The 11,477-nt window shown below is 39.0% G+C and overlaps 1 protein-coding gene across 1 annotated transcript; it reads left to right on the top strand.

Moving 5' to 3' along the window:
* Positions 1–1,659: 1,659 nt before the first annotated feature.
* LOC132630845 (uncharacterized) lies at positions 1,660–10,553 on the top strand. Its single transcript, XM_060346446.1, has 4 exons — positions 1,660–1,998; positions 2,164–2,350; positions 2,459–2,600; positions 10,286–10,553. The coding sequence occupies exons 1-4, from the start codon at positions 1,660–1,662 to the stop codon at positions 10,551–10,553; spliced, it is 936 nt and encodes a 311-aa protein (XP_060202429.1).
* The last annotated feature ends 924 nt before the right edge of the window (positions 10,554–11,477 follow it).

Raw genomic sequence — 11,477 nt, 5'->3', positions numbered from 1 at the left:
CAACCAGCCAGGTCACCTTCTTTGACCTAATGTTTCCCCTTCGGGTGCTCCCGTACTTTTCGTGAAAAAGAAAGATGGTACTATGAGTGTGTATTGACTATCATCAATTAAATAAGGTTACAATCAGGAACAAGTATCTGCTACCCCACATAGATGACTTGTTTGACCAGCTTCAGGGTGTGTCGGTCTTCTCCAAGATCGACTTGAGATCAATTTATCATCAGTTGAAGATTAGAGCGGAGGATGTTCCAAAGATTTCTTTCAGGACACGCTATGGTCACTATTAGTTCTTGGTCATGTCCTTCAGGCTTACCAATGCCCTCGTAGCATTTTTGGATTTGATGAATGGGGTCATCGAGCCCTGTTTAGATTCTTTTGTCATTGTCTTCGTCATTGAAATTCTATTTAATTCCCATAATAAGGAGGATCATGAGAAGTATTTGAGGACCATGCTTGGTTTGTTGAAAGAGAAGAAGTTATATGCTAAATTCTTGAAGAGCGAATTTTGGCTTAGCTCGGTGCCATTCGTGGGGCATGTATTGTCCAACGATGGCATCATTGTAGATCCCAAAGAGATTGAAACAGTCAGAGATTGGGCTAGGCCTACCTCGGTGACAGAGGTTCGGAGTTTTGTGGGTCTTGCGAGTTATTATCAAGAATTCGTGAAGAGGTTCTCATCTATTGCTTCCCATTTGACTCGTTTAACTCAGAATAATTTGGTTTTTCAAAGGTCTGATGAGTGTGAGGAAAGCTTTCAAAATCTCAAGGCTTTATTAACTTCGGTTTCGATCTTAGCTCTAACCGTGGAAAGAAAGGACTTTACTGTATATTGTGATATTTCTCTGATTGGGTTGGGTTATGTGTTGATGCAAGAGGATAAGGTGATAGCGTATGCTTCGAGGCAGTTGAAGGTGCATGAGAAGAACTACCCGACTCATGACCTGGAATTGGAGGCAAAAGCCTTTGCTTTGATGATTTGGAGACATTACCTCTATGGAGTCTACTGTGAGGTGTTCACGGATCATTATAGTCTCCAACATGTGTTCAATCAGCGAGATCTGAATTCGAGGCAGCGTAGATGGATGGAGTTTCTCAAAGACTACGACATTACCATTCTTTATCATCCGGTCAAGGCTAATATGATGGCGGATGCGTTGAGCCAGAAGGTAGTGAGTATAGGTATTTTGGCGTGTTTGATTGTTGATGAGCATCTATTGGCTATAACGTCTCATTCTTTAGCGAATCATATGGTGAGGCTTAATATTTCCGAACTGGGAGGCTTTTGGCTTATATAGAGGCGAGGTCATCACTTTTGGAGCAAATTAAGACTCAATATATTGGGAATGTGAAATTGTGCAAGATTCGAGATAGGGTGTTGAGAGGGGAGGCAAAGGAAGATTTTCTTGATGGCGAAGGGGTTTTCAGGATAAAGGGGCATGTTTGCATTCCTTGTGTGGGTTGTTTGATTAGGTTGATTATGGAGGAAGCTCACAATTCCAGGTATTCCATTCATGCGAGTGCTACAAAGATGTGCCGTGACTTGAAGCAGCACTATTGGTGGGGTGGGATGAAAAGGGATATGGTGGAGTTGTATCTAAGTGTTTAAATTGGCAGCAGGTTAACAATGAACATCCGAAAATGGGTAGTATAACTTAGAGGATGCACATTCCTGAGTGGAAGTGGGAGAGGATAGTTATGGACTTCGTGGTAGGGCTACCAAGGACTTTGGTCAAGTTAGATGCTATTTGGGTTGTTGTGGATAGGTTGACCAAGTCCGCATATTTCATTCCGGATCAGACTACCTACAATTTGGAGAAGTTTGCGGGATCTACATTAGGGAGATTACTCGGTTGCGTGGAGTGCCTATTTCTGTCATTACAATCAAGGCACTCAGTTCACTTCTCATTTCTGGAGGACTTTGCAAAAGAAGATGGGGACTCAGTTGGACTTAGTACTGCACACCTGCAGATAGATAGTCAGTCCGAGAGCACTATTCGGGTATTAGAGGATATGTTGTTGGCTTGCATGATTCATTTTGGTGGTCATTGGGGCCAATTCTTGCTCTTGATGGAGTTTACTTACAACAACAGTTATCACTCGTGTATCGATATGGCACCATTTGAGGCTTTGTATGGTAAGAGATGTCGTTCTCCGATTGGTTAGTTCAATGCATTCAAGGTGAGACCTTGGGGTACTGATTTGTTGAGGGATTCCTTGGATAAGGTGAAGTTGATTAAGGACAATCTTCTTGCGGCTCAGAGTAGACAAAAGGAATATGCGGACCAGAAGGTTCGCGACATGGTGTTCATGGTTGGTTATCAGGTTCTAATGAAGGTTTTGCCCATGAAGGGTATGATGAGATTTGGAAAGAAAGGCAAGCTAAGTCGGGGGTTCATTGATCCTTTTGAGATTCTTCAGCATATTGGTGAGGTAGCCTATTAGTTGGTATTGCCACCAGGTTTAGCGGGTGTTCACCCTGTGTCTCATGTTTCCAAGTTAAAGAAATACCATTCAGAGCGGTCTTCTATAATCCAATGTTTCTCAGTGTTATTTGATCAAAATATGTCCTTTAAGGAAGAGCCGGTGGCTATCTTGGAGAGGCAAGTTAGGAAGTTGAGATAAAAGGAGATAGCTTCAGTAAAGGTGCAGTGGAAGCATCCAGTTGAGGAGGCTATATGAGAGACTGAGGAGGATATTCAGAGTAGATACCCCCAACTCTTTATCGATTCAAGTACCTTCCCTTTCCGTTCGAGGATGAACGTTTGTTTAATTAGTATCTAATATAACGAGCATTTGGTCATCTTAGGCATTTTATATTTTTCCCCCAAATTAACCTTCCCGTAGTTTCATTTTGGATTTTATGAATTGCGAGAATGGGTGGCGTCTGGTTTTTATGATTTTGGAGATTTACAAGTTGAAGAAATGGAAAGGGTTGACCAAAGTCAACATCGAGGGTAATTTTGTCATTTTTAAAGTTTCATCAATTCCATTAGTTGTGGAACGTCGTTAATGACTTAGTTGAGTTTTTGGTTCGGGTTCCGAGGCGTTCGGGTGTGATTTGAGTCATTGGTTGAAATTATAAGTTTTGGATGTTTTAGAGTTGACTATGATCAATACCAAGTCAAGACGACCTCTGTTGGAAAATTCGAGTGCGTGAGCAAGTTTGTAGCGTCGTTTATACTCAGTCTACATATTTGGCTTGTGTCCGGGAGGTACGGGGTGAGTTTCGGGTATCCATTTCAAGTTTGAGAGACACCAAAATTTTCTGGTGTCCAGTTATTGATGTCCTTCTTCATGTTCGTGAGAGCATGCTTGCGTTCGCGAAGGCTAAAAATTCTTGGGTCGGGTTGCAGATCGCCATCACGATGAAGGAAATCACCAAACAGTGATTAAATCCGAATTTCAAATGGAAGACTTCACTCTCAAATATTTGGAGTTCTAGAGCTCGGTTTTGGGTGATTTCAAGTTCATAATTCAAGATTCTTCATTGGGTAAGTTTCTAACTCCCATTTAGACTTTAATCCGTGAGTTCATCCTTTAATTTCCCTTCCAATCCATGAATCCACATAGAAAAATAAAGGGTTTCCACATAATGGTTTTTTTGACTAAATAGTGTAATTAAAGGCTAAATTATGGTTAGATTCTCGTGAAATTTAGGCTATGGACTATTTAGACTATGGGTACCATGAATTTAAATTAAATTTCCAGTTGTTCCCTTGGGCCTCGAGTTTGAATATATTGAGTCCATTTGGGGGTTCGGACTCAAGTATAGCAATATGAGTATTTTTGGGTTCGTATGACCTTGTAGAATATCAATATGACTATGTTGACCCTAATTTGTTACACATCGGAAAAGTTTCCGTACATGTACAAGGAATAGAACGACAAGGGTATGAGTGTGGGGTGTTTTACTACGCAAGGGGTGATGATTCGTGAATTTTTGGAAATGGAAAAGTTGTAGAATTTCATGCAGCCCAGTGGTCGTATAGTGATTTACGGCCCGTAAAGTGATTTACGGACCGTAAACCACCATCGTCCTCCAGCCTTTCAAATTCCAACTTTCTATTAAAGTGTGGGAATGCTTAAATACGACTTGGAATACGGCCCGTAAACTGGTTTACGGACCATAAACCTCGATCGTAAACTGCAATATTCTTCATCCAACTTCTCTGTTTTGGACATGCTTAAATACGACCAGGGAGGACGGCTCGTAAACCAGTTTACGACCACTGTTCACCCCGACTGGAATTCATTAAAGATCAACTTTGAGTTATTAAAAGGGACCAAAGCCTCATTTTATTTCATTTTTCATCCATACAACCTTCAAGAACACTCTAGAAGCTCTCCAAATATTCATCCACAAAATTCAAGAGATCAAAGGGAAACCAAGATCATCAACATCTAATTCATGAAAGCAAGTGCATGAGACTCTATTGGAAGTCATCTTCTTCAAGAAATCTCAAAAGGGTTGAAATAGGGTTTTGGTATAAAAAGAGTATTGTTGCTCAAGGCTTGTTCCACCATCATCCAAGGTATGTTTCATGACTATACCATATGGTTCAAGGTATTGGAAGGCTTAGATACTTGAAATGTATAAGAACATAGAAAATTGGCCTTGCATGGGTGAATAGTGGCACAATTGAATAGTAGTTGAATGGAGTCATGAATGTTGATAAGCTACGGTTGTGAATATGTTATAAATAACGTCTAGACCATGAAATAAGTATTATATACGAGAAAACGTGATAATGAGCTATAACCATGGATGTGGAGAAATTGGAGGAAAATGGTAGATTTTTCTTAAAGTGTATAAGTGATGATTGTTGAAAGTAATATTGTGAGTGTCGTTACGAATGTATGAGAGTTGAAATGAAACATGGGAAAATTATTAGAAATGAAGGAAGTGCTATCCAATTTTCCTTAGAAATAGTAGTCTGTTCTTATAATTACTTAGCTAACGACGACATGAATTCTCTTGAAGGTATATACGAGTGCATTAAGGGAGAGCGAGCAAGCAATAAGAATTGTAAACGTCGAAGGTATGTGAGGCTATTCCCTTTCTTTCAAAGGCATGATCCCTAGCTTACGATTTCATAAATGCTCCCATCTTTTCCTTGCTATCAAAGGTTAAATAGTCTAAGATTCCGAAGTACGATTTCCTTCTTGATATTCCATAAATGTTTTCCAAAGTACTCTCATTTTCCAAAACCAAAGGTTGTGATTATGTGAGTGTTTATGATAACGACCGCAGATATTGTTTTCAATAACAATGATGATGTCAAAAATGAGAATATTATTACGCTGACCATGATGAGAGCAAATCTTATGTTTAAAAGTTTCAAGTTACGATTTCAATGACTATATGAGGATGTCGAGCTATTTACTGATTTCTCAATTTATTCATGGATGGTGACTTTATTTCTAAATCTTCCAAAGTATATGAATGGATGTCTTATGAAGTTCATGATTTTATTCTATGCTTTCTTTTAATGCTATTCTTCATTGATAGTCTCGCCTTATAATAATTGTTCCCTCAAGGTCAGACAAAGCGACGATGATTACTCCATAACATAATCGGAGGCTTTCGACCTTACGTCACTCCGACGTACTTACAGCTTTTCCTTGGGCTCTCATGCATGCTAAGTATATGGTATAAGTATATGATATGTATATGTATTCAGGGGATATGGGGAAGGTGAGGCGCTATAGACGCATAGCCACCTGGTCAGCTGGCATATCATGATTTCATCCCGGACGCGGGATATATGGGTTATGGATCGGGCCGTACGTTCCTCGGCACTAACTTATTAAATTTATGGATCGGGCCGTACGTTCCTCGGCACTAACATATGATGACATATGGATCGGGCTGCGCGTTCCGCAGCAATTTACTATATGATGCTTTATGAGTATGCATGCATGGATCCGCCTTAAGAGGCAAGCAGTTATCGATTATCTCCTTGTACTTACTTTACTTTCTTATTCTTACTTTATTTCTTGATGTATGCCTTACATACTCAGTACAATACTCGTACTGACATCCTTTTCTTTGGATGCTGTGTTCATGCCCACAGGTAGACGGGAAAGCGGTCCAGACTGATAGGAGTCACTAGCCGAGCTGAAGAGCACTCCATATTCTGGAGGTGCTAATTGGTTGTTCCTTTTGTGTATATATTTGTATGTCACTCAATAGAGGCTCGTAGATGCTCGATGTGGGTGGTGTGGTTCCACAACGTGGGTAGTACGCATGTGTATAAGTATATTGAAATATGTTTTTGTATCAACGCGTTATATTTTTGTAATGAAAAGCAAATCCTCTTTTTAAAGTTAACCGGAAATAGATGAATGATTGTTAAATGGGTTAGGTAAATGATAGCACGAGCGGTGCTCGGTGGTTAGCCCCGGGTACCCGTCGCGGCCCCTATCCGGGTCGTGACATAATTCCACAATAAATTGACTATTTTGACCTTCGGGGTTTGAAACGGGGTTTTAGGTTGACTTTCTCGAACATGAATGCTTTTATGGCAATATGGGTACCTAAAGAAATCACATTTTAACGTAGATTTCATGTTTGATAGACTCCAATCGTTCAGAAGCACTTCAGAAAGGGAAGGCGTTGGCTTGAAGGTTCGTGACACCTATTCGGCCTCGAGGTAGGTTGTAGTTTATTCTGTAGACTCCGATTGGAAGGCTTATATAATTTATAAATGTTAAAGGGGTATTAGGTGTGATGGGGTCCCACCTTACTGATTATGATGAGCACTTAGGTGGGTAACGGTGTATATTGTTGGGTAGCTAGAATAACGGGGAAAACATGTTGAGCCTTCGGGTGTGGTTGTGGTGATAAATCCACTTAGGTTGGTATGTGTGCTATGATAGCCGTGATTTGACTCATACTTGTTTGACTAGATTGTTTACCTCATTGGTCCATATCTTGCATAATTGTAAAAGGATATTGCGCTGAATTTATGAGTTGGCATGTGTATCTAGTTGATCATGCATATTCATACTTGAAGTTCATAATGTAGTTGAAATGGAATATTACGCGGTTGCATTCCTTTCCCGCTTATATGCACATATGGATAAATTATGACAAAGTAAAGATACAAGATGATATAAGGATCAGAATGAGGTAAATTTATTGTTCTCATAGTCCGGCGATAAAGTTGGTCGGTACAATGAGTGTCTCACAGTTCAACGGTATAGTGAGTGGTGATAGTCCGAAGGGAAAAGACCTCGGGCGGTACTGTGACAGGTATATAGACCTCGCGAGTTCCCAAGGGGTCACTCCTAGATGGAATGACCACTAGCGTGTGTGTAACAGGTTTGATATTGGTCATTGCATTGCATTTATGTGCTCATGTATCTGTTTGTCTCTTATTCCCCCTATATGTTATGTGCTGGTTATCTTAGTGTGAATTGCGATTCAATTAGGCATAGTGGTGAAGTTAAGTTGAACTGTTGAATTAAGTTTTTGACTTCAATTGTTATACCTTGTATTTGTATTCCCTTCGTTGTCGGCCTATGATATCTACGAGTACTAGTGGTTATACTCATACTACACTTGTTGCACTTTTCTTTGGGTACAAATACCGATCATTGTTCCAGCATTAGGCCTTGTGATTGGTCCCGAGGAAGTCCATTTCGAGATTACAGGGTGAGCCATAAGAAAGTCCCGCAGCCTTAGATCTCCTCTTATCTTATGTTTCTGTCTGGTTAGATTGTCTGACAGATTTCTATCTCGTATTTCAGACTTGCACTGTATCTAGAGGCTCTTATATGAGTTAGACCAGATTTTGGGGTTGTAAATTATAAGTTATCATTTTCGTACTTATTTATATGATCAAGACTGTTATATAGCTTTATTGTACTTACTTTCCGCATTTTGCCTTCCTATACTTGATTAGTAATTTGGGGATGGTCCGCCTATCCTGGGGAATAGTGTAGGTGCCATCATGATCTGTCAATTGGGTCATGACAGTGTGCATGTTAGAAGTTGGACCTTGTGCGAGCTCATTTGAAATTTTAATCCATACTGTAGGTTCCAACTTGGCTTTGTTCTAGACTCTTCTTAGACCTTAAATAACTTCCAATACACCTCATATACTTATGATTATGTCCATGTGATATGGTACTAGTTCATAGCCTCCATGTGGCACACAAAACATTATCTTTAGTCGTCGTTGACTGTGGCGGAGTAGGGATTTTCCACTAAGAGGGTTCAAAATTTAAAAAATAAACACACGAAGAAGTCAAGAAGATCAACATCTACTATATATATACATAAAAATAATTTTAACCTTGTATATATAGTGTAATTTGTTGCCGAACGGATTTTGATGAACTCCATTCCAACCACTTGGCTCCGCCCCAGGTAGTTGGCACACTTTAAGATCTTAAATCATTTTGGGCTTTCACCTTTTTGTTCAGAACACTTTCACGCCCGTCCTAGTCTGTTTAATTATATTTTGACTTTATTATCCTTGGGTGGTCCAAGTTTTTACATTTTAAGTTGGTTTTTCACCAATTTTCAAGATTTGAATTATGGCTACACAATTATCAAAAGCTGAGTTGTAATTTTAACTCCTTTTCATGTTGGAACTGCGTTAATCTATGACATGTGGAAATCATCTATCTCATGTTGGAACTACGTTAATCTATGACATGACTTTGTTGCAATATAAGGAGTGTGACTAAATGATACAAGCAAAAGGATCTAAGCCACTATATGTAATATATAGCGAGAAGCTCAAGTTTGTCTATGTAGTAGAAATTAGAGTAAAGACATAAAGTTTCTAGAATCTTGAATAATGTAGTTCTTGGATGAGGTAGCTTGCAAAATTATTCTCAAGCTATCAATAGTAGAGTCTAAATCCTTTGGGACTCAAACTGCTATAATGTGCAACTGGTAGATGAAGAGGCTCAAGTATTACACTAACCGGTGAGGGGCACATTAGATGGTTTTGCAGCTTATGTTACAGTGATTTATGGGTTTAACAACATGAAAAAATGAAAGAATTATGGCATGGTATCAACATGGTGGCTTATGGGATCTCCAGTCCTTGGCTTGTGTGGGGAGACTTCATTGTTGACTTGTCCCCAAATGAAAGGCTAATGGGCAATTCTGTTACTTATGCTGAAACCCAGGATTTTTCTGATTGTATCCATAACCTATATCTGCATGAACTAGCATGAAGGGTGAATTCTATACATGGTCAAATAAACAAGCCAGAGTGAATAGAATCTATAGGAGAATTGATAGAACTTTTGCAAATTTTGACTGGATGACGCGATGAGGTCATATCCAAACTGAGTATGATATGCCTTTAATATCTGATTACTCTCTAATATTACTAAACCTTTATACTGCTCCTCATAGTGGTAAAACTCCCTTAAGGTTTTTTGTTATATGGGTTGAGCATACTGATTTTCTGGCAATATAGCTGATGTTTGGGGGCAGCCCTTAGCACAATAGGGTATGAGAAATATTTGGCTTAAACTCAAAGAACTTAAGCCACTCTTTTAAGACCTTAACATTGAGGAGTTCAAGGCTGTTAGGTAACACATTGACCGAGGTAGGATGGAATTGAGAGTAGTTTAAGAAAATTTTCAAGCCAGTGCACTGATACTGTGGTTGCACAAAAGAAGTTTCTAATATAAAATCTGAAAAAGTGATCTGTGATGGAAGAGAGACTTCTTCAGCAGAAATCAAGTTGGAATAAACTCAGTGACTACAATACTAAATACTTCTCAGTTGGATGAGAAGTTCTAAGGAAGGAAAACAAGTTCTCTTCTCTCTAAGGAAAAATCCTAAACACGCCTAAACCTACTATTTTCGCCGGCCACCATGGCCAATCCGGTCGGTGGACAACCTCCTCACTGTTCCGCCTGCAGTTACACCAACCAAACAACCCTTGCCCCCCCCCCCCCCCCCAAACATCAATCATCATACAACACCTATGAATTTTCCTACCCTGAATAATGCTAATGCCTTAAAGCCAACCCCGGCACCTATAACACAAATTGGACCGCCCTAGCCCATTGTCTATGTGGATGGAGAAACGCACATCACATGGAAATAATCAAAAGTAAGCAATTAATTTTATATGAGAATCTTCAGTAGGCCATCTTGGGTAAGTTTTTGTATGATATAAAGGAACTACGAAAAGTTATACCAGAGAAATGTTCTATTAAAGATCCATGTACAATTGGTTTACTTGAAAGTAGACACATTCTTATACGGCTAAACCTACTTGAGGACTATGTAAGAATGTTATTTACACAGCATATTACTTAAAAGTACATGCGAGGTACTGCTAGATGAGACCATAATTTGGGATCCATGGTTTAGACCAGAGGCAGAAATTTCAATAGATGTTGCTTGGATTGGCTTTCTAGATTTACCCCCTAATTTCTTTGCAAGAGAAACTGTTTTCTCTATGTCTGCACTTGGAAAGCCTTTGACAGTTGATTTAGCCACAACAAATAGGACCAGACCTAGATGTGCAAAAGTTAAAATAGAAGTGGATTTGTTGGCAGTTCATACTCAATAAATTCATATTGCTGAAGCAGATGAGACTACATGAATAGTGAAATCAAAATGGATTAATACCAATTATGATTACCTTCCCAAATACTGTAAACATTGCAAGTTGCAGGGGTATGGGGAAATAGATTGTAGGGCTTTACATCCTAAATTCGAAAGGCAATATAATTAAAAAGGAAAAAAATGGAGATGAGTAAGGATAATGCTCAAACAGGAACTGCAAATAATGGGAGAGTAATGGGGAATCCATATCGCAAAAAAAATGATGTTATGAAGGAACAAGTATGTTAAAGATAAGAGTGGGAGAATAGTTGGGAAGTGGAACACAGAACAAAAAGAATATTGAAGGCCAAATAGAGACTCGGAATATTTTAGGCAATGAGGAAGAGGTAGACTAGATGGAGTCAACTTCTTCATAACCTTTAGTATTAGATCAGAAGGGTGAGAACAAGAGGGAAAACATATCAAAACTAAGCAATAGATTAAGGACACTTTTTACAATAATACGAATTGTAGCATACCACAGCAACAAAAGAAGAGAAATGATGAAGAAAACAAAAATCCCATTCCCTACAAATCAGTTATAGAAGTTGAAGATTGTACAAGTGATAATGCTAATACAGAAAAAATGGGAGATAAGCAGCTGGAAATGCAAACACCAGAAAAACAGGAAAAAAAAACACATGCAACCACAATAACACTCAAATTAGAATGGTAACAACTTCAAAAGATATAGAGGATACATCACAGGAGGAGAAGCAAGTAGAGAGAAATAAATGAGGAATAGAAGTACAAGAATAGAAGAATCAGGAAGCAGACAAGGATAAACATGAGGAGACTCAACATAAACAGTTTTTAGTTAAGGGGGGCACAACGGAGAAAGGAATAGAGAAGAATAGAGAGCCAATTGATGAAAAGAATATAATGCAAT

The sequence above is a fragment of the Lycium barbarum genome, chromosome 3, assembly GCF_019175385.1.
Source record: "Lycium barbarum isolate Lr01 chromosome 3, ASM1917538v2, whole genome shotgun sequence".
Classification (NCBI taxonomy): domain Eukaryota; kingdom Viridiplantae; phylum Streptophyta; class Magnoliopsida; order Solanales; family Solanaceae; genus Lycium; species Lycium barbarum.
Note: the sequence above shows the minus strand (reverse complement) of the source record. Positions and strands in the feature narration are given on the sequence as shown.